This window comes from Panthera uncia, chromosome E3 (assembly GCF_023721935.1).
Source record: "Panthera uncia isolate 11264 chromosome E3, Puncia_PCG_1.0, whole genome shotgun sequence".
Taxonomy (NCBI): domain Eukaryota; kingdom Metazoa; phylum Chordata; class Mammalia; order Carnivora; family Felidae; genus Panthera; species Panthera uncia.
Window position 1 is genome coordinate 28,382,233 of NC_064815.1, and position 25,522 is coordinate 28,407,754.

General features: G+C 45.4%; 2 protein-coding genes and 1 non-coding gene across 12 annotated transcripts in view; 1 reads left to right on the forward strand and 2 right to left on the reverse strand.

The window, feature by feature from the left end:
* The window catches only part of TRRAP (transformation/transcription domain associated protein), a 114,088-nt gene extending 91,972 nt beyond the window's left edge, over positions 1–22,116 (reverse strand). For 7 of the 10 annotated variants that reach the window (XM_049639249.1, XM_049639246.1, XM_049639248.1 and 4 more), the window contains exons 1-12: positions 21,444–21,796; positions 19,255–19,419; positions 18,785–18,834; positions 13,321–13,431; positions 12,000–12,104; positions 10,998–11,081; positions 9,637–9,693; positions 8,087–8,212; positions 6,707–6,784; positions 6,414–6,502; positions 5,451–5,547; positions 2,498–2,636 (exon numbers count right to left, since the gene is read on the reverse strand). In XM_049639249.1, coding sequence (XP_049495206.1) covers positions 2,498–2,636; positions 5,451–5,547; positions 6,414–6,502; positions 6,707–6,784; positions 8,087–8,212; positions 9,637–9,693; positions 10,998–11,081; positions 12,000–12,104; positions 13,321–13,431; positions 18,785–18,834; positions 19,255–19,354 — 1,036 coding nt within the window. In that variant the 5' untranslated portion in view covers positions 19,355–19,419; positions 21,444–21,796. The other 3 variants (XM_049639240.1, XM_049639241.1, XM_049639242.1) reach the window with 3 other exon arrangements.
* The window catches only part of ATP5MF (ATP synthase membrane subunit f), a 616,357-nt gene that overhangs the window by 484,463 nt on the left and 106,372 nt on the right, over positions 1–25,522 (forward strand). The window lies entirely within an intron of this gene.
* Positions 18,917–19,130, reverse strand: LOC125928695 (small nucleolar RNA ZL1). The gene has a single exon (XR_007459748.1). It is a non-coding gene; the product is annotated as a small nucleolar RNA ZL1 (small nucleolar RNA).

Below are 25,522 nucleotides of genomic sequence, written 5' to 3' on the forward strand. Positions count from 1 at the left end.
CCAAACCCCCTCCCTGCTCCCCTGTGGGCCTGTAGAGCCAACCAGCGTAGAAACAGCTCGTCTTCACTCAGGGACAACTCACATTTCTGAGGATGTGCACAGAGGGCAGCAACTCACATTTTTTAGGTCTCTCTGCCATACACACACCCCCCGCCCTGCTGCCGGGAGCTCTGGCCACAAACATCCAGAGAATGTTTAGATTCTAGAACAAGTCTGACACCGTGGCCATCTTTGATAAGTCAAATAAAATACATCCTTCGCCAGCTAATAGCTATTAAGGGTCAAAGACACAACAAACGCAGAGAGGCACAGAGCACATCTCTGGCTAATTCCCAAAGCCAGGCAGCACAGGGACAAGTACCAAATGAAAGCAGTGACAAACTGCCCCTCTGAAGTCAGAGAAGGGGACATGCCTGGAATGTCCTCAGAGGTAGTCAATAGGAAGGAGGCACAGAAGGAAAGATGCAAAGGACTCAGGCACCAAACACTGGCGGGCTGGCTACAGACAAGCAAAGAGTGGGAGGAGGAAGTGGTAAGAAATTAAGGCGCAGGCACGAGTTCCCAGATTCCCTCCGTGACCCAGAATCAGAATCTCTAAGAAAATGGGTAACTTTGTGAAACAGCCAGGTTTTCTCAAACTACTGCTCTTCAGAATTCGTGCAAAGGGGTTACTATTAGTATCGTTTCAGATACCTTAAAATGTTGGTAGACGTGTAAATTTTATGTATATATACACATTTTTTGTATATTTTACTAATATATAATACTATTAATAACGAATGTGATTAGGTGTGTCTTTTAAATAGACACCTTTGTAAGTTGTGAGGTTGTTACCTAAGATACTTTCAAAATAAAGTATCCTAAAACAGCTTGTTTAAAAAAAAAAAAAAATCAAACCCATCAGTAGAAAGACTTAAAAGGCAGGAGGGCGCGGGGGCGCGGGGGGGGAGGGGGGGGCGGTGCAAGGGAGGTGTAAAAGCTGTATTCAACACGACTGATGTGGTCAAACCCCAAGAGCAGCAGCTCAGAAATGCACCCGTCTTGGCGGCACAGCCTGAAGACCGAACCTGAGCCGCGTGGCTTCACACGGCTGGGCTGTGGGGGACGGAACACAGCCTGTCCGAGAAGCGCTCTGTCAGCGTCTCCACAAGTAGAAACCTGCTACACAGCTCCCCAAAGACACCCCCAGATCCTCCTCACTCGAAATGGCAGGAATGCCAACAGTTACCGAGAACTGCAGTGGAGAGATTTTAAAGTGTCCGTGTAAAATTCTTCTATTTCAACAGTGTTCAGAGATGAACACGGAGAAAAAGCACATACAGCCATGGAGCCGTGACTGGACAAGTCGCAATGGCCCTCGGCCCTGGAGGCACATGGGGGCTTTGCGTGGTGACGCTGAATTTCTCATCCTGGGTGATGTTCACGCACGTCGGTTCTGTAATTTTTGGCAAAATCATACATTTCTTTTGTGCACTCTGCTGTTACATTTCACACACACACAAAGGGTTTTAAAAATATCTATATTCTACTCAGCTATATCTACATGCATAACTTGTATTTTAATAACAAAAACATTTGAGCTTTATCATATTAGCTCACGTGTAAGCACATAAACTGTATCTTTCCCTTCATGTTTAAGAATTATGTAAAAAAAGTCCAATCTTAGTTTTATATATGTTCTGATTTACAAACCAGAGGCAAAAAAAACCCACTTAATATTGAACAATTACTGGGGGAAAAGATTATCCCCCTCAAAACATTTAGGATGGAATTTGGACACAGTAAATACAAAAATATTTTAAAATTATGTATCGGGGCACCTGGGTGGCTCAGTTGGTTAAGGGTCTGGACTTTGGCTCAGGTCATGATCCTGTGGTTCGTGGGTTCGAGCCCCACATTGGGCTCAGAGCCTGGAGCCTACTTCAGATTCTGTATCTCCCTCTCTCTCTGCCTCCCTCCTCAAAAATGAATAAATATTAAAAAAAAAAAATGTATCAATAATTGACAGAAAAAATATAATTATCAGATTAGCCAAACAATTATCAGTCTTATGCATCAAAACAGGACCAATCCCCCAAGTTGTTTCACAGCACGGAGGAAGAAAACAGTTTTCTTCTCACCTTTCAAGGGTTACTGGCTATGAATCAACAAGCAAACAGTTACTTGCCATTTCAAAAGATATGCACCCAAAAGGCAGAGAAATACCATGAGATGCTGAGGACATACGCTACGCTAAGGGAACGACCACGCTAATCATGAGACTGTTCGGACAACACAGAGAAACCTGGTGGCAGGCAAAGAGAAGCAGCCCAAGAGGGCGGAGGCAAGAGGCAGAGAAAGGAAGGGGAAAAGCAAACACAACACAGCAATACAGAAAGAAGGACACATGGAGCCTAAAACATCTGAGGGAATTAAAGACCCACGGTCCCACCCCAAAGATGGTGACAGGACCACGCCAGCATGGCCGCACAAACATCCCGAGACAAGGTGGACATACGGTTTCTTAGCTCTGTGGTGAGGATATGCTTTGCAGCGATGAGAAGTTCCTTTCTGAGGTGTGCAGTCTCTGCTGGGCAGTTTGAAAGTAACTGTAACATCCCTTTTACCATCTGCTGAGAGTACTTAGTCACCAACTCCTATAAAAAGAAGGAGGAAAGCAACAGTTACAGATAGGTAGTAAGAAAAGCCCCCATTTTATAAACTTCAAAAGAGTTCAGTAAGACTAAGCTTCTTTCAAGGGACCCTCATAAAGTGGTCATCCTAATAAGCAAGTATTATCCAGAAAGTTTTTGTAGTTTGCATGCATGCTGCCACAGTGGAAGGATGTACAGAAATGTAAGTAAGGGTTTCTTTTATACAATGGAATTACAGACAACTTCTTTGTACTGTTCTGTATTTTCCCAACTTTTAATAATGAATCTGAATCATTTCATCAGTGGTGAGAAAGCAGAAGTAAATATTGAAAATTTCCTAAGACATACATCATCCACTCCGTCATCCCGTTAAGTTGTGAATAACACCAGAGACACCTTTCATCAACTCAGAATAAGCTCTAATCAGTTTCCTTTTGAGGCATGTTAAGAAGGCAATTCACCAAGGTAGCTCAAGCTGATTAAAATATCCAGGAGTCGGGAGCCTAGGTGGCTCAGTTGGTTGAGCGTCCGGCTTCGGCTCAGGTCATGATCTCATAGTTTGTGAGTTCAAGCCCTGCATCAGGCTCTGTGCTGACAGCTCAGAGCCTGGAGCCTGTTTCGGATTCTGTGTCTCCCTCTCTCTCTCTGCTCCTTCCCCGCTCATGCTCTCTCTCCCTTTCTCAAAAATAAACATTTAAAAAAAAATTTTTTTTAATAAATAAAATAAAATATCCAGGAGTACCTAATTCAGATTTAAAAAAATTTTTTTAATATTTTTTATTTTTTTTAACGTTTGTTTATTTTTGAGAGAGAGACAGAGAGCAAGTGGGGGAGGAACAGGAAGAGAGAGAGAGAGACAGAATCCAAAGCAGGTTCCAGGCTCTGAGCTGACAGCACAGAGCCTGACGCAGGGCTCGAACTCACAAACCGCGAGATCATGACCTGAGCCAAAGTCAGACACTTTAGACTGAGCCACCCAGGTGCCCCAATGTTTATTTATTTTTGTGAGAGAGAGAGAGAAAGAGAAAGAGAGAGAGAGAGAGAGAGAGCGAGCACGCGGGCAAAGGAGGGGCAGAGAGAGAGGGAGACACAGAATGCAAAGCAGGCTCCAGGCTCTGAGCTGTCAGCACAGAGCCCGACACAGGGCTCGAACTCATGAACTATGATGAGATCGTGACCTGAGCCGAAGTCAGATGCTCAACTGACTGAGCCACCACTAATTCAGATTTTTGAAACCAAACATACATTTTCTTAGTATACAGTGTCATTATTGAGACAAATGCACTTAAGAAGGGACAAAAATAAGAATGCTTTCAAAGGTAGTTTTTACTGTAAACAATCTGGCATACGTTTCCATTTTCACCTTTCCTGAAAATAATAAAGTCTCTCCCTTAAGAAAAAAATTTTAATTCACTGCTACAGGATAGATCAGGATTAAATTCATGCCACACTTTACAATAACTACAGCTACACAAGACTTTTATTCAAAAACGTGGTATGACTGATGGGAAATAAGGTGTCGTTTCTCTCTTTCAAGTTCTTCAAGACTGAAATAAGGACAGACTACAACTACAAGTGGGGGAAAACAGAGACATCATCGCCCTCTCTCACCGGTTAATTAAGGATGCCATTTTTTATCTTAAAGTTCCAATCTCTCCTCATAACTTGCTGTCACACCAACTTCCAACAGCAAAACTCAATGCACCAAATCCGTCCCCACAAAAACCTGTGCACCAGTATTTATTTATATCGGCCTTATCAACAATGGCCAGAAATGAAATCAGCGCATCTAGTGACAGAAAGGACATCAGTGGTAGCCAGGGCTAGGGGCTTAGAACGAATCACACCACTGCCGATCATATGGGAATTCTTCAGAGGGTGAAGAAACGGTTCTAAAATTGGATAGTGGCGCTGACTGTATAAATCTCTATGAATACACTAAAAGCACTTAATTATACACTTTAAAAAGGTGAATTTTAGGATATGTGAATTATATCCTGATAAAGTTGCTTTAAAAAAAATCAGAAACAACCCAAATGGTTAGCAACTGTGGAATGGATAAACACAGCCTGGTGCATCCATACCTTGTGGCTATAGACCACACTGTGACCCCCCAAATTCAGGCTGAAGCCCTCACCCTCACTGTGACTAGACGTGGAAACCAGAGTCTTTTGAAGGTAATTAAGATTAAATGGGATCTTGAGAATGAGGCCTTAATCCAATAGGACTGTGGCCTTAGAAGAGAAAAAGCAATCTCTCACTACCACTCCCCGCCCCGGGCAAGGACACAGCAAGAAGGCAGTGATCCACAACCCAGGAAGAGTCCTCACCAGAAACTGAACCCAGCTAGAACCTTGATCGTGGCCTTCCCAACCTGCAGAACTGTGAGAAAACCGATTTTTGTTGGTCGAGCCACCCAGTCTATGGTATTTTGTTAGGGAAGCCTAAGCAGACTAAGACGACTATCCACCAATAAAAATAAAATAACAAGGATGAACCTCCGCACTACTGCTAAGTCAAAGAAGCGACACCCAAAAGGTTACCCACACTACCCACCATAGGATTCGTTTTTTTGACATTATGGAAAAGGCAAAACTAGGGGCCACAAAGTCAGTGTTTGCCAGGGACCGAGGAGGAAATGGACAACATATAAAAGGGAATTTTGGGGATGGTAGGAATGTTCTAGATTTTGGTGCGTTAGTGGTTACCAACTGTATGAATTTGTCAATTCGAAGAACTGTATACCTACAAAAGGTGAATTTTACTGTGTGTAAAATTAGATCTTAGTAAACCTGCCTTAAAAGTCAGTGAACTTACCTGATAAATTCTGATGATATATGCTAAAAATGACAATGTTTTGATCTGAGCAGCAATAAAATCAGCATACAACTCCTTGTTGTAAAGCTTATGTTGCCTGAATGAGGAATGAATAGAATTTACAATATTAACTCTTAACTCCTTAGGTTATGTTAATATTAATCAAAGCCTACGATAATTACTAAGCCCCAAAAGTTTGATTTCTACACAGACAAAAACACAGCACCAACCAGTTCAGATTAACACAAAGGATTTAAAAGCATAAAAAGCAAGCCGTTCTCCAAGCCGCGGCACGGCAGCCATAACGTGCACCCAAACAGCCAAGGCCAGACTGATCAACGCAGCCAGCAGACTGCATCAGGGGACCAGGGGCTCCATAAAAGACCACAGAAAGGGCCACCGGGGCTTGTTACGGCTGATTAACCTCAGGTCCTGCCTTCCAATGACTCAGAGCCAGATGGGTTACAGTCAAGAGAGTAAGTGACAAAGGTCTTAAGAGGAATGCTGTTACATTTGGGGAAAAGCTTCAAGGGGGCCTCGCAAGATGAATGTGCACGGTTCACATACTCGGTGGTTAAGGCTGACAGGGAGGGGAAGGGAACGAGGGGGAGAAAACGTTCCAGCACTTGGGCTGAAAGGCACAGCAAGAGCAGGGGCCTGAAGGTGGAGAGGCTTGGATATCCCACAGCTGGGAGTGAGCACAGGAACACGTAACGGGAGCTCTAAATTCACAAGACCCCCAAACCCGCGGTTATCAGCTCATCTTTACAGAACAAGGAACTGAAATAACCATTAACATCTTGACTGAAACACAAGTTCAAAAAGTCAAAAACGCGTATCGCTTTACCAGAACTTTTATCACTCAAAATTTTCGTGTCTTACGAAAGACGACAGTAAGCATATTTTCACTTGGAATTAAAGAACCGTGGCAGTGAGCCATGTCGCCATCCGGAGAAATCTCACCTGGCTTGTGCAGATACCTGAATTGCAATGGTATTCATGATCAAGGGCACAAATTCAGCAACGACATTGTGGATATTCAGTTTGTAGAGCTAAAAGCAAACATATCAGATTTTCAGGCTCTTACACTCTGCTATAGCAAAATAATTTGGCATACCAAGAAAAACTCTAAGACTCATTACATTAGTTAGCACGTGTGCACCACACACGTTCTGTTTGCCACAGAAAATCAGAAATGAATTTTGTCATAAAATAAGAAGCCAAAACCCCAAGAAACTAGTAAGCAGTACACATACCTGATACATTAAAACAACAATAATGGGCAATTCTGCCAACACTTTCAGAGAAAGAGACCCTCTTGGGATGATGGAATGCTGTAAGACAGAAGCAAATGGGGCCAAGGTTATCACCATGGCACTTAAAATAACCCACCACTCAGCATCGCCCCAGGGAAACGAGGAGGAAAATACTGCCATATCTTTGTAAATATCTGTAGTGAAAGATCCAAACCACTTTGAAAATAAAGCAGAGAACTGTCGTTTAATATAAAGGTTTTTACATACTTTCCAACGTCACCACCTATGGTAAAAACATCAGCAAAATTCGTCTAAACTCAGACATTCAAATCACCTGAGGAAACTTTATTTTTTATTTTTCAGGGAAATTTCCAATTAGTATCTATTATTTTACTTAAAAGAACAACAGCAAAAAGTACAAATTTACCCAGCTTTATTCAAAGGTATTTATAAACAGAGAGCGCTTACGATAAACATAAGAAAAAATTCACTAGTCTTAACATATTAAGAACTCCCAGCACAGGTGAGGAGAATGTCAGACACAGAGATCCAGAAGGGGCAACGGACGGGAACAGACAAGCAAGAAAAGAAACACAAAGACGGACATCGAAACCGAGTTCCTAATTCAGGAGGAGAAAAGGAAAGAAAACTTTCTCCAACATGTAGTTTCCTGTTTATTCTAGCACAAACTGAAACATGCTGCAAAACGGTAGCAGTGAAACAAATACAGATGGATAGTATCCTTGGATCGATCCTAATAACACAGCCACAGTAACTGCTCAGTACAGGTTACCTTTACTCCAGACGCGTCAAATACCTCACATCACCTGCAGACAATACTGGCATTACCTTCACAAAATCCCACCAGACGGGCTCGTCAGATAAGGAGATGAAAATTAAGGACAGAACAAAAGCTATGTACTTTGCTACAGCCAAAAAAGCCTAAGTGGCGGGGCTGGAACACCGTCCCCAAGTTTTAAGCTTCTGTCCTCAGAGCCCATGCTCTCAGGTACTGAATCGCAAATTTATATGCAGCTTAAAGGGACGTCGTCAATGTCAAAGCTAAGGATGGAAGAGAGGTCACCTCGCCTGGGCAGCTGCTCTTCCCAACAGAGGATTCTGGATTTGCACTACTGTCTTATCATTTTATCTTCCCATCCACAGTGAGCAACAGTTCACGTTCAGGACTTGCGGGCTGCACAGCAGAACCAGTGACACTCTCAAGCACTCACACGCCTCTGATCTTAAATACCTCAAGTGCTTAGAGGAAAAATCCCCAAAATACACTAAAAATATACATGAAGAGTACCTCATTTTTTTCCTCTACGAAGTATAGGAGACATGCATAAAAACAAAGCAAAACGATGGAAAAAAACTTACTGTTCTTGTCTCACTGTCCTCGCGCTCTGGATTGACTTTCACAGCAATCGTTGTGATCATACCAACCATTTCTGGGGGAGGGACTGTGTTCTCGGGGATCACCTGAGGGTTCTCAAAGTAGCGGTTCTGCATAGAAAGAGCAGAAATCATTCTTCCGAGTCAGACACAATATTCCTCAATGAGACACACCTGACACCTGATGGAGCAAACCCAGTGTTGTACGCTTTTCCGTTGCACTGATGCCATAGTACTTGGGGTTCTCTTTATGGACAAAGAGAACATGACAGTGACATTCTCTACCGTCAACAATGGAAAACAAAAAACTCAGCCAAAGTAGTTTCTCCTTTTTTCCTGGCTGGTAAGAGATCAGGTGCATAGCATTACGTCACTACCTCAGTTGGGGGGGGGGGGGGATGTAGCCCCTCCCTCTGGTGGTAGGAAACTCAGAGCTAGTCCCCACTGAATCCACTTTCCAAACAGTCTCCTACACATAGATCAAAGACAGAAATGGAAGCAAAGCACAGACATTTTTAAAAGCCAGGGCCTCACTGCCATCCTTAGTTCTCAATGCGATTTGGGCTTTAGATTAAATAAGACCACTTCTCATGAAAAGCAGCTTTACTGACTCAATTTCAAGTGTCAGCACTTGCTAACTCAGTAATAATGATAACTTGACAATTTCAGAATGCAACAAATGAAATTTTATACACTCGTAGATTAAAATCCTTAAAATACCAGAAGGATATTACTTCTTTGATTTTTAAAAAATTCCTTTAAAGCTTAAAAAAAAAAAATCTTTAGAAAAACTTTGATACACGAACAGACTCATGCACAATGATTTTTACCAAAAATTTTTTACCAGTATTACTTGTGATTGTGACAGGAAGTGGAAATTGGGAAAACCAGCATCAAGGAGACAATCCAGGTACACGCACAGGACGGGAAATTATGGGGCCACTAAGAACTATGACTGCTGGCAGAGAGGTGTGTTACAGGATGTTCCAAACTGGTCCCAGTGGCACCGTCTATTAGGTGAGAGTCAGGTGGGAAGGAGACCGCCCTCATGCACGCCATGCGCTTCCACACTGCTGAAGCCACTGAGAAAGACTTCTTTCAATACAGGAAGGAATTTTAATGACACTGAAAAGGAATCTAAAAGCAGACACTACCTCCCAAAAAAACCTCACCATAGGAGTGCAACCATCTTTAAAAAGCGTGAAAAAAGTGAAAAAGTGAAACTTTAATATCAATGGTTGCTTATAAGTGAGAAAATTACAGACAATTTACCTTGGGTTTTTTGGTTTTTTGCAAATTTCTACACTAAAACACACTGCTTTTACGTAAAAAATGACGTATTTAAACAGTGAAACCAAAAGAACTCCTTTTAAACGGCTGATTTATCAACCTCCATTCTGACCACCACTAAACACTCCTCATCCTCAAATTTGCATTCCCCCCAATTATTCCTTCAACCCAACGATTTCAAATTCCCTTTGGAATGAGGAATAAATGTATACAAATAATAGATTCAAACGATATTAAAAACATACCACTACTTTTGGAAGCTCCTTGTAAATCTGTTTCACAAAATCCAAAAAATGATGAATCTGAAAGTAAAATTTTAAAAAGACAACATAAGAAATTTATAAACAGAAAATACAGTAAGTAATGCAAGTGCTAATAGTCTTAATGTACAAGAACTCATAAAACAGGCAGGAAAAATGTCAGACTCAAATTCCAACAGGCAATGAACGTGAACAGACAAAAAAAGAAATAAGAAGGAAGTAAGTTTCTAAATCAGGAAGAGCAAAGGAACAAAAATGAAAATAAATACCACTTATTGCCTTTCAAAAAGTACTACTACCCATGTGAGATGGAATCCAACCAGAGGGAGACTCTGCTATACTACCAAGGGAAGCATGAACCGCTCAAACCCTTCTGGAAATCAACTTAATGACAATCAATATCTCTCAGAAGCATTAAAACATTAACTCGCTTGACTTGATAACTCTACTACAAAACCAGTCTATGAAATAATCTGAACTGTAAACAAGATATTCAGCAATAGTCCTAACATAAAAATTCTGCAATACCTTAACTACCTAAAAACAAGAGCATCGTAAGAAAGACTACTACACATCCATTAAAAATCAACTTTGTAAAGAATCTTTTACGATTGGGAAAACACTCTTACGTAGGAAATATACATATACATAAGATGGGGACAAGGAACAGAAATCGAGACATCAAAACCGCTTTCTTAAGATGACAGGAATTCTATTTCATCTTTACTCTTTTAACTCCAAAATAATCTACAACATGCATTTACTAAAGTTAATGTTAGAGAAGATACTACCTTAATTATGACTAACAGCATGTTTAATGCTTACTTTGTAGGTACCAATCACTCTGCTAAGAACTTAACTTTCATACTGAATTCTTCAAGCAATCTTTTGTGGCTATGTCCTGTGAGGGCGCTCATTTTATGGAAAAAGCTCCAAAGGGCTAGGAGCTGACCCAATGCCAGTTACAGATGGTCAATTACTGAGTTACAGAGCTGAGATTCCAAGCCAGTTCTGACTTCAGAACCCACATCTCACACCCTTGCAGAGCATACAATGACTGGAGCCTTCCAGCACATCAGACCTGTAAATACCAGAATTACCCAAGCAGCCCTGCCAGTTTAGTAGTTTACCACGTTTCAACTAATGTACAAATTCAGCAGAATATTCATATAAACATGGACCAAACAAAAGTCACTGTGAAACCCATAAAGACTTTCCCCCAGACTGAGGCTATCCTTTTCTGGAAAGCAGCATGTCCCATCAATTCTAAAAGAGAGTACACAAATTATGCAAAAGAAAAAGCCTGTTGACATACTTTTATAAATGCTATCAGTCTAAACACTTACTTCTTGTGTGATGGGTGGCCTGAACTGTTTGTGTAGCTCGATAATGATTCTTAGACAAATAAGAACATTCTCTTCATTTTCCGTCTTAAAAAAGAAAAAAAAAAGGCATTTAAAAAGAGTTATACTTCTAAGGTTATTTTAATCTAAAGATCACAGGCTATTTTCTAAGCATTTTTCTGTACACGCACCCAACGTCAGCCAACCCAGATTTCATGTGTTGAACACAGAACACAGTAGCCTCAGACAAGAAGCTTTTGAGGTCTTTGGTGGACCAACGGAAGGGTATCCTGCCAGTGAGCTCTGGAGAGCAACACTCTGGCAAGTCACACCATGAAGGAAGGTCTTACTGGTCCAAAGGACGCTTTCTCGTTGCTTAAAAATACTGCCAACAGAACTGGTGAGCATACACCCCGTATTGGACAATCTGCTAAATCCTTTACGCTCTCTGAATGGGGGTGTCCTCCACATCTTACCTATGAGGAAGCTAAGGCTCAGAGAAGGTAAGCAATGAGGCTACCACAGCAGCTAACCCATGGCAGAAGAGGCTCTGAATCCAACTCTATCCCCCTCCGAAGCTCACCCTTCCAAGGGGCCCCGAAGTACAACAGAATTCTACACCCGTTGGGACTAAGCAGCAAGGGAAGTTTTAGAGGTTAACATTAACAGGTATCAGGTGGATTCACCCGAAGAGTTTGAGGAACTCTTTAGCAGCATCTACTGTGCCTGAAGTAGAAGAAAACCAAAGGGCCCTGCACTCTGAGTCTGTCTACCCAAACCTTTCCAAACATTTCCACTATGTCTACTCAATTCCCTGCTGACTCCATGAATCTTCAATTAATATTTCTTAGTAATTTGGTTGGCAAAATGGACATTAAGAAAGTTTTTACTCATGCGAATCACAACTTCAGTGAAAGGGAAGTAAGCCCGGAATACCAGATTCTACAAGAAGAAAACCACTGAAAGTCTGAATATGGCTAAATAACAAGAATTCTCAAAGATTACCTCTAAAAAGCGAAACATCACAGATAGAACGTTTTTTGTATGAGGACGAAGATGTTCGTTGGTTGGTATCCTGTGAATTATTTCAAGGACCAGTTTCCGCAGTTGCTGGTGAAGAAAAATAAAAAACATAAATATCAGATCCTTCCAAGAATCCCAGAATAATTCTTTTATACTCTCCAAGTTACACGGCTGTCTGCACCCCACACTGGGAACCACCCAACTACAAGATGGACCCCATTTCAGGAACAGTCTTGTAAATTACTTAAACGTAATCCCAGGTACATACCGCAAGCCATTACTTCAAGCTTTCCACAGTCGTGTACCAAATCAGCCAAGCCTAACCTTCCCTCTTTGAAAACTTATCACTATTTCTAGCGGAAGGGCACGAGTGTGTGATTGCTGGCTGCATTTCAGATGAAAGAGCACAACACAACCTGAACTTGGTCTGGGATCTCCCTCCATCATGTGTTTGGTTCCTATGATCCTCTCCCTGGTTGATTCTCTTGGGCCCGAGGACTGACTGCATCACAAGCTGACTAAGCTTCTGGAGTACAACTGTGGAGTCAACAACTAAAAGGTAGGTCAAATGTGTAGATCTTCAACTGGTACAACATGAAAATGCTTTGTTTAGCATTATGTTAACTTTTAAAGAGTTATTTTTAAGAGACATGCACTGAAATATTTATAGAAAAAATTATGATGAGACAGTCTTAAAATGATCAAGATGGGAAGGGGGGGGTGCAAAGCACTGGGGCGGGTACAGATAAAGCAAAACTGGCCAGAAGTTACGAGAATGGATGAGGCACTAGCTATGGAGAGGGTCACCTAAGGGATCACTCCTTCTTTTTGTGGATATATGAACTCGTCTATAATACACAGTGTATACATGTCACCAGTCAGCAAAAGTAAAGAATTAAAACCAAGACATTTAACTGAAGAGGCATGGTTTGGGACAAAACTATCCTTACATGACAAAACCTCTCCTACTCTATTTATTATTTTTTAATGTTTACTTATTTTTGAGAGAGAGAGACAGAGACACAGAGTGTGAACAGGGGAGGGGCAGAGAGAGAGGGAGACACAGAATCTAAAGCAGGCTCCAGGCTCTGAGCGGTCAGCACAGAGCCCGACATGGGCCCAAACCCACGAATGGCAAGATCAGACCTGAGCTGAAGTCAGACGCTTCACCAACTAAGCCACCCAGGTGCCCCAAAACGTCTCTTATTTTAAAGTGGAACCCTAAGTTTTCTCACTTGTTTTAATTCATAAATGCTTGCAAGCCAACATTTTCTCTGCTCGCTGACATTTCTGAACAGATTACCTGGGCTGGTTTCTCCTGAAGAAACTGGACCTCCCCATCTTGAAGAAATGTGAGAAATCGGGGGATGATGTGCTCGAGGAATGTGGAATATTGAGGAGATGATGTGACATTCTAATTAGGCAAGGATAAAAGAAAACCCCGTTAAGTCTGCGTATTTTCATATTTTCATTTCCCATTCACACTATAACCTCAAAAGAGAAAACACTTTAGCGAGGCCAACAGTAATTTTTAATGCTTTTAGAGGCTTTTGTGATTGAAGTTTTAAAACTTTTTGAAAAATTTTTTTTAACGTTTATTTATTTCTGAGACAGAGAGAGACAGAGCATGAGTGGGAGAGGGGCAGGGAGAGAGAGACACAGAATCCAAAGCAGGCTCCAAGCTCTGAGCTGTCAGCACAGAGCCCGACACAGGGCTTGAACTCATAAACCGTGAGATCATGACCTGAGCCAAAGTCGGTCGCTCAACCGACTGAGCCACCCAGGCGCCCCTAAAATTTTTTTTTTTTTAACGTTTATTTTTGAGACAGAGCATGAACGGGGGAGGGGCAGAGAGAGAGGGAGACACAGAATCGGAAGCAGGCTCCAGGCTCTGAGCCATCAGCCCAGAGCCCAACGCAGGGCTCGAACTCACGGACCGCAAGATCGTGACCTGAGCTGAAGTCAGACGCTTAACCGACTAAGCCACCCAGGCGCCCTTAAAATTTTTTTTTTTAATGTTTATTTATTTTTGAGAGAGAGAGTGAGACGGAGCATGAGAGGAGGAGGGCCAGAGAGAGGGAGACACAGAATCAGAAGCAAGCTCCAGGCTCCGAACTGTCAGCACAGAGCCCGACACAGGGCTTGAACCACAGACCACGAGAATAGGACCTGAGCCGAAGTCGGACGCCCAACTGAATGAGCCACCCAGGCGCCCCTGGGGTCTCGTGATTGCAGTTTTAAATTTATTAAAATGACCACTGCTTCTGAAATCCAATTTAAGAGCCCAAATGTTAACATTTACTGTTAAAAGTAGAAATACTAGCACTGTGGAAAATGTGGAACTCCGAGCCTGCTCTAGAAGGTGGCTGTGCCACCACCTGAGTAAGAAACTTCTGAAAGGTCATTTAGCTTCTAGATCTTACTTTCTTCAGGTGGAAAACAAAGAGCCTAAACACACTGACACCTCTTTCTAATCTGAAGCTAATTTATTGGTTAGATCTACATTAATTGGATTATAACCCAACCTAATCCATTATTTATCCCAGCACTGATTCTAAAAGAACAGAAAATGAAACTGCAGTCTGGAGACCGTGCAGTAAAATGGCTCCTAGAGCACTTTCTGGAACCCACTCAGGAAGCGGGAACCTTGGGCAGTTACTCAGCCTCTGTGCCTCAGCATCCCCATCTGTTGAGTATCCTATTATTTCCTGATGTAAGTAATCATGTAAAGACTACATGAGTTGAGGGGCACCTGGGTGGCTCAGTCGGTTAAGCGGCCGACTTCGGCTCGCGTCACGATCTCGTGGTCTGTGAGTTCGAGCCCCGCATCGGGCTCTGTGCTGCCAGCTCAGAGCCTGGAGCCTGTTTCAGATTCTGTGTCTCCCTCTCTCTGACCCTCCCCTGTTCATGCTCTGTCTCTCCCTGTCTCAAAAATAAATCAAACGTTAAAAAAAAAAAAAAAATTAAAAAAAAAAAAAAGACTACATGAGTTGATATACAATGCAGCAAATGCTCTGCGGTAAATGCTCAATAAATGTCATCTGGTGTTATTACCAGAGCGCCGTGCTATGGTAATACATTTTTTTTTATTCTTTCTCTCTTGGTCCTCACAAGCCCAACGTAAGTATTGTCTCCATTTCTCAGATAAAGAAGCTCAGAGAGGTTATAAACGTTGCTGAATGTCAGTCCGTCTGTAAGCTTTAGAAGTGGATGCAAATTAAGTCTAACAGCCAAGTCCCCTCCCCTGCTAAGGCCTCACTTGCTCATGCAACAAATTCTCATTGAGGATTCTATCACATGCTCTGCGGGGATACAATGAAGAAAGTAGATACAATTCGTGCCCTCAGAGATGGGGAAGGCAGTCATGTGCTGGGAAGACCGATAAAGAACAATACAGAATTATGATGGAGGAGGTAATGGCAACTAAGGGCACATCTATAAATGGGACACAATGTAGTGAATGGAACCAAGGGCAGAGAACGCCTTCCCCAAGAAGCCACGTTTATGCTCAAACCTAAAAGGTGAGCAGGAGTTAGCCACGTGAAAAAGTGGAAAAGGACAAGGTTTGAAGAAAAACATACACAAAGGCACAAAATTACGAGAAAGCCTGGGTGTAAAAGGCACTAAAACTAGTTCCTAATGGGAGGGACGGGAGCAAGGGACTAAGTGGTTAAATTGTTACTATCACAAGAAGCATCTGGGCAGTTAACTAAATACAAGTGTCTCAAACTCCAGACACTGATCTGGGCTGAAAATAAAAGTGTAGGGTTGTCTATCACACTAAGGTAATCTTGGAAGGGGAATCTACGAAGGGTAAGACAGAGGAAAAGGCGAAAACCAGAAAAGAGTGTGGTGCCATGCAAAAATAACGCCTGAGCACCACCAGGTTCCAGGGGCGAACCCAGGGCTCCATTCACACAGTGCACCGTGGGGGACCCCACCATGCCTCGCAGCTCCCCCGGAGCAGACTATGAATTCACTGGGAGCAGGAACTGTGTTTGTCACCTCTCATGCCTAGAGCTTAAGACTTTTTAGGGAGATGCCCACATTCAAGGGCATAAGGTAGAAGATTCATGCTGGAACATTACCAAGGTCACCAAGAAACCCAGCTCATCCGCACATAAGCCCATTAGCAACCACTGATTCCATAGCTCTCAAAACGTCAGTTTCAAATTTCTCCCATAAAAAAGATTCATTCATTCAACAAGATGCCCCGTTGTGCTGCCAGCATTACAACTTAGCCCCCAGCTCTTTGATCCGTATGAATTTTTCATGCGAGTTCTAACTCGAAGCTTTTATTTTCTGTTCTGAAAGATGGTCCATACAACATTTACTTAGATCACAATTTTATTCCTAAGTGCTTGAGGAAATTTCTAAGGCTCCTGAAAGCACTGGAATTGTTTTTAATTTCACTCATCCTATTCAGACTTTCTTCCAGGGTGGAAATGGTGGCAATTCAGAATTACCTACCGATGCTCATCCTAGTATTTAATTCTTTGAAGGGCTTAGTTTTCTGGATTTTACTTAAGGCAAACGTTCATATCATACAGATTTCAAAAGTCACTATTTTAAAAAGCCCGAAGTATACTGCTTTGGTAAACGTTTAGTTCTCTGGATTGAATCAATGCACTGGGGACCAAAGTCCAAAATTAACTTGCTAACAGCGAGAAATGAAACAAGAGGCAAAGGGGCCAGACACTTAATCCAGATAGCCTCGTGCCCACACTCAGAGGCCGGATTCAACTGCTTGTTTCGGCAGGTTCACGAGACCCTCCATGACTTGATCCTCTCAAACCCACTGGGGCTGTGGCTCTCACTTACCAGTTCTGCCAAAAACGCAGAACGCAGGCCTATCGTGTCCTCCCTTCCACCTCTTTTTTTAGTTTTTTTGGGTTTTGTTTTTAACAGCTTGCGTTAGCAGCTTGGGCAGAAAAGAAAGCTCTTTAGCTCAATCTCTAAATATCTCAGGATTTTTTTTTTTTTCCAGCTCAGTTCAGGGCAACAAGTCCTTAACGTCTACTTAGAACAAAACTACCAAAGAAAAACTCCCACCAAATAGAAATACTCCCCATTACTAGAGATCCTAGGGCATCTGATTCATCCCCACTGATTCCGACCTTTGCAATTCAAATGACCGCGTCAGAAGCTAGAAACATTTTGTTAATTACATGAACTCTCTGAGAAAGGTTTTATTATCTCCACACGAAAAGTAAGAAAGGTGACCTTCTCTTCTGCCTATGAAACTAACAGCACCAGACTAACCATAAAGTTGGACAAAACACGAGAGAACAGTTTTCAGGTGCTGGACAAGGGCCACGATCTCCAGAGGGGAGATTATATGGCCACAACGGCTCTCTGCTCAGGCACGGATGCCCTGACAGGGGCTCGGCACGCTGGCGCCCAAGGACGGTATGATGGTCCTGCTGAGCTGAGGAGCAAACACCAGAGTTTCAGGCAGTTCAGGTGGCTGGAACCTGCAAAGGAGAACCCCAGAGAAACAGGAAGTACAGGGGATGGTCTTCTCTGAGTCCTTGAGACCTTGACTGAGGGCTGAGCTGCACGTCCAGGTAAGAGGAGGTAACGCTACCTGCAGCTCACCAAGAGGGACGAAGACCCATCAGGGGTCTAGCAGTGCTGGAGGATGTTGTGGGTCCAGCCTGGTCACACTGCACTTTCTTAACACCTCTTTCTCACCCCAGACACCCAGCTGAGCAAGGTCCATGCCCTAGAGTAAGGCCTCTAAACAAGCAAAGCCTCAAATCAACTTCTGATATCACCCGGAGCTGGAGTTTGGAGGCTAAATTCCACTGACTCAGAGACACCTGGGGACCGTCTCAGCCTTCCCACAGGTCCTCCATACCATAGCATAAAACCCAGCCTCTGCGGGTTCGAGGAGATCAGCCGGCCACTGAACTGCCTACCACAATCAACATACCAGCACTCTTCAGAGGGAGGGAACGGAAGAAGCTAGAGTCCCTACGTTTCACATACAATATTCAGCATACTCAAAAAGTCCCAGACATGCAAAGAGGCAGGATCATGTGACTCCCCAGATTCACTCAAGACTTGAATGCAGTCATTATAAACGTGTTCCAAGAACAACAAAATGGGCATGAATGAACGATGATCATCTCCGTGAAGACCCAAAATCTAAAAAGAAGAACCAAATGGAAGTTCCAAAACTGAAAGGACAATAACTGAAGTAATATAAAAAATAAATTGAAATTTTAAAACATCTCAGCAAACTAGAGAGGACACAAAACACTCAGTGACCCTGAAGGCAGGCAGTAGAAATTATCCAATCTAAAGAACACAGACAAGACAGACTGAAGAAAAGTGCACAGAGACCTAACATGACACTATAAAACCGTGGAATGGGAGACTCAGAAGAGAGAAACTGCTCAAGGTCACGGAAGTGATTAAGTAACAGAGCCACAACGGACTTCCAGCTCTCACTCCACCTGTTATTATGTGAATACAACAAATCTACCACACAAGTGTGAGCACATCCTGAAAGCATATGCCTCAAAACGAAAACAAGTTCAACCACCAAAACCAAAGCAACATTCCTCAACATCACTTGAAGTTCACGGTCACTAGGTGAGGAAGTTGGACAATACTGTGTGCAGGTCAAATTTCAGTTCTGAAATGCAATAGGTCACACAGAGAGAACGATTTCTGACTTACTAGTAAAATTGACAGAGGAGCAGTTGGAAAGCACATGTGAATATTCAGCTCACAAGAAAAAAAATAAATTAAGCTCATACCTCAAAATTTTCACTAACTTCTTGCATCATTTTTAACTTTGTTTCATCAGCTGTAAATGACAAAACAAGTCATCAGGTAATTGAAATTACGTTAAGGATCTTCAGAAAATGATAAGATTTAGGGAGTTAAGAGAAGCAATCAGATCTTATCAGTTTGACTGTCATGGTCCAACAGAAGGCACATAACTAGTTCCCTACCACCAGTCACACACACTCATACTCCCAGACATATGTGTGCATGCACAGACAAGGGCACAGATATATACACACATACACACACACACACACACACACACGTGTGCCTCTTTGGGGCTCCAGCCAGCAATGCTCATCACTTTGCTTCTCCACAAGGCAGGGAATGGGAAAATTAGGATAAAAGCTGACATTACTATTTAACTCCAGGTGCATGTCATTTGAACGGAACAGAATGAGTCCCGATAATGTACTTCTTAACAACAGAATTGACTCACGTGTATTTACATCCGTGAGAGCTGCCACGAACTGAAGGTATTTTTTCATCAGAGTGGTTTGGTCAACCACCGTGGCCCCTTGTGTTGCAACAAATGCCATTTTTTTTTTTTTTCAGCTGGTTTGTTTCTCAAGAGAAAGGTATCAGGTCCATGAGTTCACCCAGCCTATGAAAAGAAGCACATGGTTTGTCAACTTATTACAGGCACAGGCTCACAATCTCTATGGAAAATCTTACCTAAATAACTACATTAAACTAAATACTTTTTAATTAACCCAGAATACTACTCATTCTTTTTGGAAAATGAAATTTACTTATATCCATTTTATCTATTAACTTCTAAACATGATTTTTATAAATAGATGTCCCCCTCCCCCCCTTACTGTATATCTTTCTTTCCCTAGGCCAGGGGTTGGCAAACTCTCTATAAGCCAGAAAGTAAACATTTTAGCCTTTTTAGTCTCTATCACAACACTTAACTCTGTTATAGCCAATAAATAGTCATAGACAACACACAGACGAAAAATCATGGCTGTGATCCAGAGAACTTTTATTTATGGACACTGAAATTTCAATTTCATATAATTCTCAAATGTCATGAAACATTTCTTCTGTGAAACAAATCTTCTGTGGATTTTCTCAACCATTTAAAAATGTAAAAACCGGGGTGCCTAGGTGGCTCAGTCGGCTAAGCCAACTTTGGCTCAGGCCATGATCTCGCCGTTCGTGGGTTCGAGCCCCACATTGGGCTCTGTGCCGACCGCCCAGAGACTGGAGCCTGCTTCAGATTCTGTCTCTCCCTCTCTCTCTCCCCCTCCCCCGTGGGTACTCTGTCTCTCTCTCAAAAATAAATAAAACATTAAAAAAATAAAAAAGGTAAAAAGCATTCCTAGTTCACAGGCTATATAAAAACACACAGCTGAGGGGCGCCTGGCTGATTCAGTCAGTAGAGCATGAGACTTTCGGTCTCTGGGGTGTAAGTTCGAGCCCCACGTTGGGTGCAGAGGCGTAGAGATCACTTAAAAATAAAAATCCTAAAAAAGAAAACAAAAACAAACACAGGCAGCTGACTGGATTTGGCAACCTCTATCCTAGGTGATTGGTTCTCAAACTTCTGTGTGCACTAAGACCACCAGGTGCCAAAGACGGACTTCCAAGCACTACCCAGAGACTGTGGTTCAGTGAGGGGCCCAGGAAGCTGTAAATCTTGTTTGCAACTGGCACAAAGTAGGTACTTAGAAAATACTCCTTCAATGAATGAATGAATGCATGCATGCATGCATGCTTCAGGTCGTTGATGACCACACTTCAGGAGCTACCTCTCCAGGCTGACACTTGGTTTGAATTTTAAGAGCCCTCACAGAAGTATCTTGAGAACCTGATGAATTTGCTTTTACCCATCTTCCTTGTGTATAGAACTGTTTAATTCTACTGGGCACGAAGCCGCAGTTTCAGGACTTAATTTGCGTCTTCTGCTGACCTTTGAAAAGCCCTGCCTACCGGATGCACTCCCTTGCAGCTCACACTTGTGCCCCAAGTGATGGGGACACCCTGACTCCACAAAGCCTCTTCTGGCCACGGTCTCCGAGACCACCAAAAAAAGCACTTGGATGCAGAAAAGACGCCGAGAGGTGCTCTATCCCGCTCCTCCTGCTCCGGGCAGGAAAACTCACGGAGACAGAAGAGGGGGATTCCGTCAGCCCTGCTGGAAGACCTGACTACTTACTGCTTCCTCTTTCGGGCATTTCACCGAATGCCCCCATATTCTCATCCCTGGGGACCCAAGAGTCAGGGTAAGGGCCTCTCTGTGCCTACGAAACTTCGGGTCGTGCCCAAACTCCTTGGACCCCCTTTTTCACCGAAGTCAACTCTTCCATCGCCCGGGGCCCCAAGAGGCCAGGCCCCGCGTTCTGCTGGGCCTGGGGGTGAAGGTGAGGGTGAGGGTGGGGGGTGGGGGGTGGGCTGAGAAGGGAAAACGGCCCATTCCGCCCGTCTGCGGGAGAGCAGTTCGATGATGCCGCCGGCCATGGGCCCGACGGAAGCCCGCGTCCCGGCCCAGGTGGGAAGGCCGGAGCCGGCGCCGCGCCCGCGCACAGACAAACGGCCCGGCCGCCCCGCCCCGCCGCGCCGCGCCGCGCCGCGACTGAGGCGGCGCCGCCGGACCAGAGGGGGCGCTGTCGTCGCCGCTACCTTCGCTCTCCGCGCCGGACCGGACGAGCCAGGGGCCTGCGTGGAGGCCGGGAGGTGCCAGGCTGGCCCGGGGCGCCCCCGGGGGAACGGGGCCCCAACCTCACGCTCTCTCTTCCCGGTCTCAAACGGCTCTCCGCTTCCCTCCTTTTGTCGTCGTCCCCGGGCACCCAGCGTCCGCCCTCCAAGCCGTGCTACGGCGAGCGCCGAGGGCCAATTCCCGCTCCGCTAGCCGTCCGCCTCCCAGAGCTCCCCAGCGCCGCCAGGCAGCCGGAGGCTACAGGGCGGCCGCCGGCCCCCGCCTCCCGGGCTGGACCCCGGTGGGGGCTGGGGGGGGGGGACCTAGGGGGACCCGGCGTACGGAGCCTACCTCTGTCGCTCCGCGGAGCCGCCGCACAGGCCTCCCCACGCCGGGTCCCCGCCGCACTGGTCCGGGCAGCAGCGCGAGCCTCCTGGGGCCGTTCCGCTGCCCTCCCTCGCCTGCCTGCGCCTGCCCGCGATTACCCTCACCTCGGCGGCCGGCCTCCTGCAGCTCCAGCCCGCGACCCCCAGCGAAGCCCTCTCAGCCACAGCCGCCGTGCAGTCCCGCCCCCGCTTAAAGCGGCCGCGCCCGCCGCGGGTGAAATAGGCCCGGGCGCGCCGCCCCCAAGTGGGTGCGGCCTGGGCAGGCGGCGGGAGCAGGGAGGGGCGTTGCGCCCGGGTGGGCCCGCCCGGCCCTTTAAACCTCCGCCTGCGTGGGCGGGGCCGCCGGCAAGGTTGAAGTGGGCAGGCAGGTGGCGGGAGTCTTTGGGCTCCTGCTGCCCTAAATCTGACTTCAAGGAGCCAGGCCCGGAGAGGGTAGGGTAGGGACATCGGGGGCTGCTGCAGGGCGGTGGGCCCCCAAGGGGCTTCTTTAGGAGGCGGCGGTCAGGCCCGGGAAGAGTCCATCCCTGAATTGAACGTGGCAGTGGGGCGGGGTTTTCTCCCCCACCTCCTTCCTTTTCTGGGGTAGTTCTTAACCCAGTGGAAAGGTGGAGGCAAGCAGTGGCCTTGGAAAGGCGAAGGCTGGAAAACAAGGAAAGCCCTGGTGTTCTGCTCGGAGATTGTCGGCCTGATCATTTGTTCTGCGGCTACATCACCCAGAGGCTGGACCGCGCAGAGGATCTCTGTCACCTCATACCTGGCGGGCATATGTCTCTGGACCAGGATAGAGCAGTGATGAGAAGGAAGGGGAGTGGGGCATAACGCCCTGATGCCCAGGTGAGATGGCGTGGGCTGGACCAAGGGGCCTTAGAAGGGAAAAGTATTGTTGGGCCTCACCTACGACTCCATCTAGGATAGTGGTTGAATAGTGAACTGCTCCTGGTAACCCATGGTTAGGTGGACAGAGCATTAAAGTGATGACTACTCTCCACCACTTCCAGGACCTGTAATCGCTAAATTACCAAAGTCTTTGTATCCCCTTCCCAGACAGATACATTTCACACCTCGTAATAAAGACAGCTTGTAATGCCTGCAAGAAATCCTGAAGCCCTATTCAGAAGCATGCTCCTTGCTTGTTTAACGTTGCTACCCAAGAACAATCCTCTATTGAAGTGCTGGAATTTTAAGTGGATGCATTTGGTGTCACTTATTTCTACCCTGGGAGAAATAAAATGGGTCAGAACACCTTTTCCACTGTGGAAAAAGTTGCAGCCAAAATCACTCCCCACCCCCAAAAGTAGTCAGTCCAAAGTTGGGGAAGGTTGAATAATCTGAGAGCTGAAATCAGTGTGCAAACACTTGTTGTTTAATATTGTTTGGTGGGAAGGGGGTAGAGAAAAAAGCAGAGGGTAGACATCTTTTGATAAGTTTCAGATGCATTGCACAGGCTAGAGACCTATAGTTAAGCCTAGCTCTAACATTGGCTAAATCCCTACACTTCCCATGGCCCCAGCTTCTCCTAGCAAGGTACCCAAAATACTGTAATGATTTTTATCTCTTTTCTTGTCTCTTCCCTGAATTAGAGGTCAGAGACAGTGTCAACTCTATCCCTATCAGGTAAATTAGATCCATGCCACCTCTGCTTAAAACCCTCCAAAGTCTTTTCAGTTCATCTTCATTCCCTGGCCCTATGTACCTCCCAACCTCATTCTTCATATTCTAGCCACGGTGGCCTGCCTTACTATGCATCATGCCCACCTTTGTGCCTCAGAGGCACAAAGCTGGCTCTTTGTCATCCTTGACGAGCTCAAATGTTACCTCCTCAGAGAGAATCTTCTTAAGATCCAATATAAGAAAACCACTGTTCCTTCCACCTCTCATTCACTGTCTCATAATACGGTATTTTCCCCCAATAGCCTCACAGTCTGAGTATCAGTTTCAGGGTGGCCTTGCATTTGGCTTCTGTGACATAGATACGACTATGTGTGACTACTGTAACATTCAATGCAATACAGATACACATAAAAAAATCTTATTATTTTGTTTTCTGCATTTAGTTCATATATTTAAAAAGATTTTTAAAGACTTTATTTTTAAATACTCTCTACACCCAACATGGGGCTCAAACTTAACAACCCTAAGGTCAAGAGTCATACACTCTACCCACTGAGCCAGCTTGGAGCCCCTGCATTTAGTTTGTTTTAAAAGAAACTAATAACCAGATCTTTGAATAATGTTAAATAGTTAAATATCTGAATCTCAGTTTCTAACCTTAACAAACTTTTTTTTCCAAGCACAATTTTCTTCTCAGTTCCTGATGGACAAGCACAACTTTCCCAGGTCTGTAAGCAATTCTAATGATGACAGCCAACACTGATTGAGTGCAATGTCCAAAGCACTGTTCTAAGCATTAACTCATTTAATCCTGGCAACATATGTCATAGGGAGTATTTCCGTTTTCAAGAAAAGGAAAGTGAGGCACTGAGAGGAAGTGACTTTCCCAAGGTCACATAACTCTCAGGAAGGATCCAAAGTCTCCCGGTTCCTAGGCCTGGTACTGTCCCCATGCTGGTGACTGATGCTTCTGTGGAGTGACACCTACTAGCATTTTTAACTTTATGGGGGAAGGAGAGCTCACTCCAATCTGTTCCCCCTCCATCAAGGTGAGATGGCAGTGTGGCCAGCGGGCCCATCCTCAGTGGGGACCACAGCTGTCACAGAGACAGAGGCCATACCTATAGGTGCCTTCACTCCCATGCTGCAATTCAAGTAGTGGCCCATCAGTGCCCACCAGGCCAGAGGGGCCATCCAACCCCCACCCCCACCCCCTCTGGGTGGGATCCCTTGCCCAAGTACAGAGGAAAGCAAAGGCAGAGCTGAGACAGGGATCCTGGTAACCAGCGTCCAGTCTTGAAGGCCAGCCAGGCAGAGCCACCTTCCAGAAGGAAAGACATGTTCCGCTCCGTTAAGGCAGGTGGAAGCGCCTGCCTAGGCCAAGGCGTGTCCAAGGAGGGGCCTGGTCACTCCTCCTTGCAGTTCTCTGAGTGTCACAAGGCCCTCAGTGACAGCTAGGGCCCTGGTGTGAGCACGAGCCCATTTTACAGCAAGCACAGAGAGGAACGTCATGTCTCAGGGTGGGCACCTGAGCCCCTCTCTCCGGGAGGATATGAGGCGTTTGCAGGCCCTTCTCCCAGCGCCTGGCACACAGTGAGAGCTCCAAGTGAACGAGGAGCCGCATCTCCAAATCGTGTGCGTCAAGAGGGAAAATGGCACCTGGAGAAGAACCGAAAGGGGCCTGCGCGCGGCTTTGCAGCGGTGCGCGCGCCTCAGGGGACGCTGAGTCAGAGCCGGCGGGCGCGGACGCGGGGCGCTGAGAGGAGGGGAGGATCGTGGGGAGGATCGTGGGGAGGAGAGGAGTAGAGGGAGAAGAGGGGAGGGGAGGGGGAGGCGGCGCAGGCGACGGGAGCGCGGACTCGGGGAGGCGGGGGCTCGGGCTCGTGCGGACCGAAGGGGGTGCGGCGAGAGGAGGGAGGGACGCGGGGAGGGGGCGCGGCGCGGCTGACGCGGGCCGGGGTCGGCGCGGCTGGCTGTGGGCGGCGGCGGCGCGCAGCGACACAGCGTCGCGAGGCGAGGACGAGCGAGCGCCGCGCCCGCATCTCCCCGCGCAGCCCGCCCCGCGC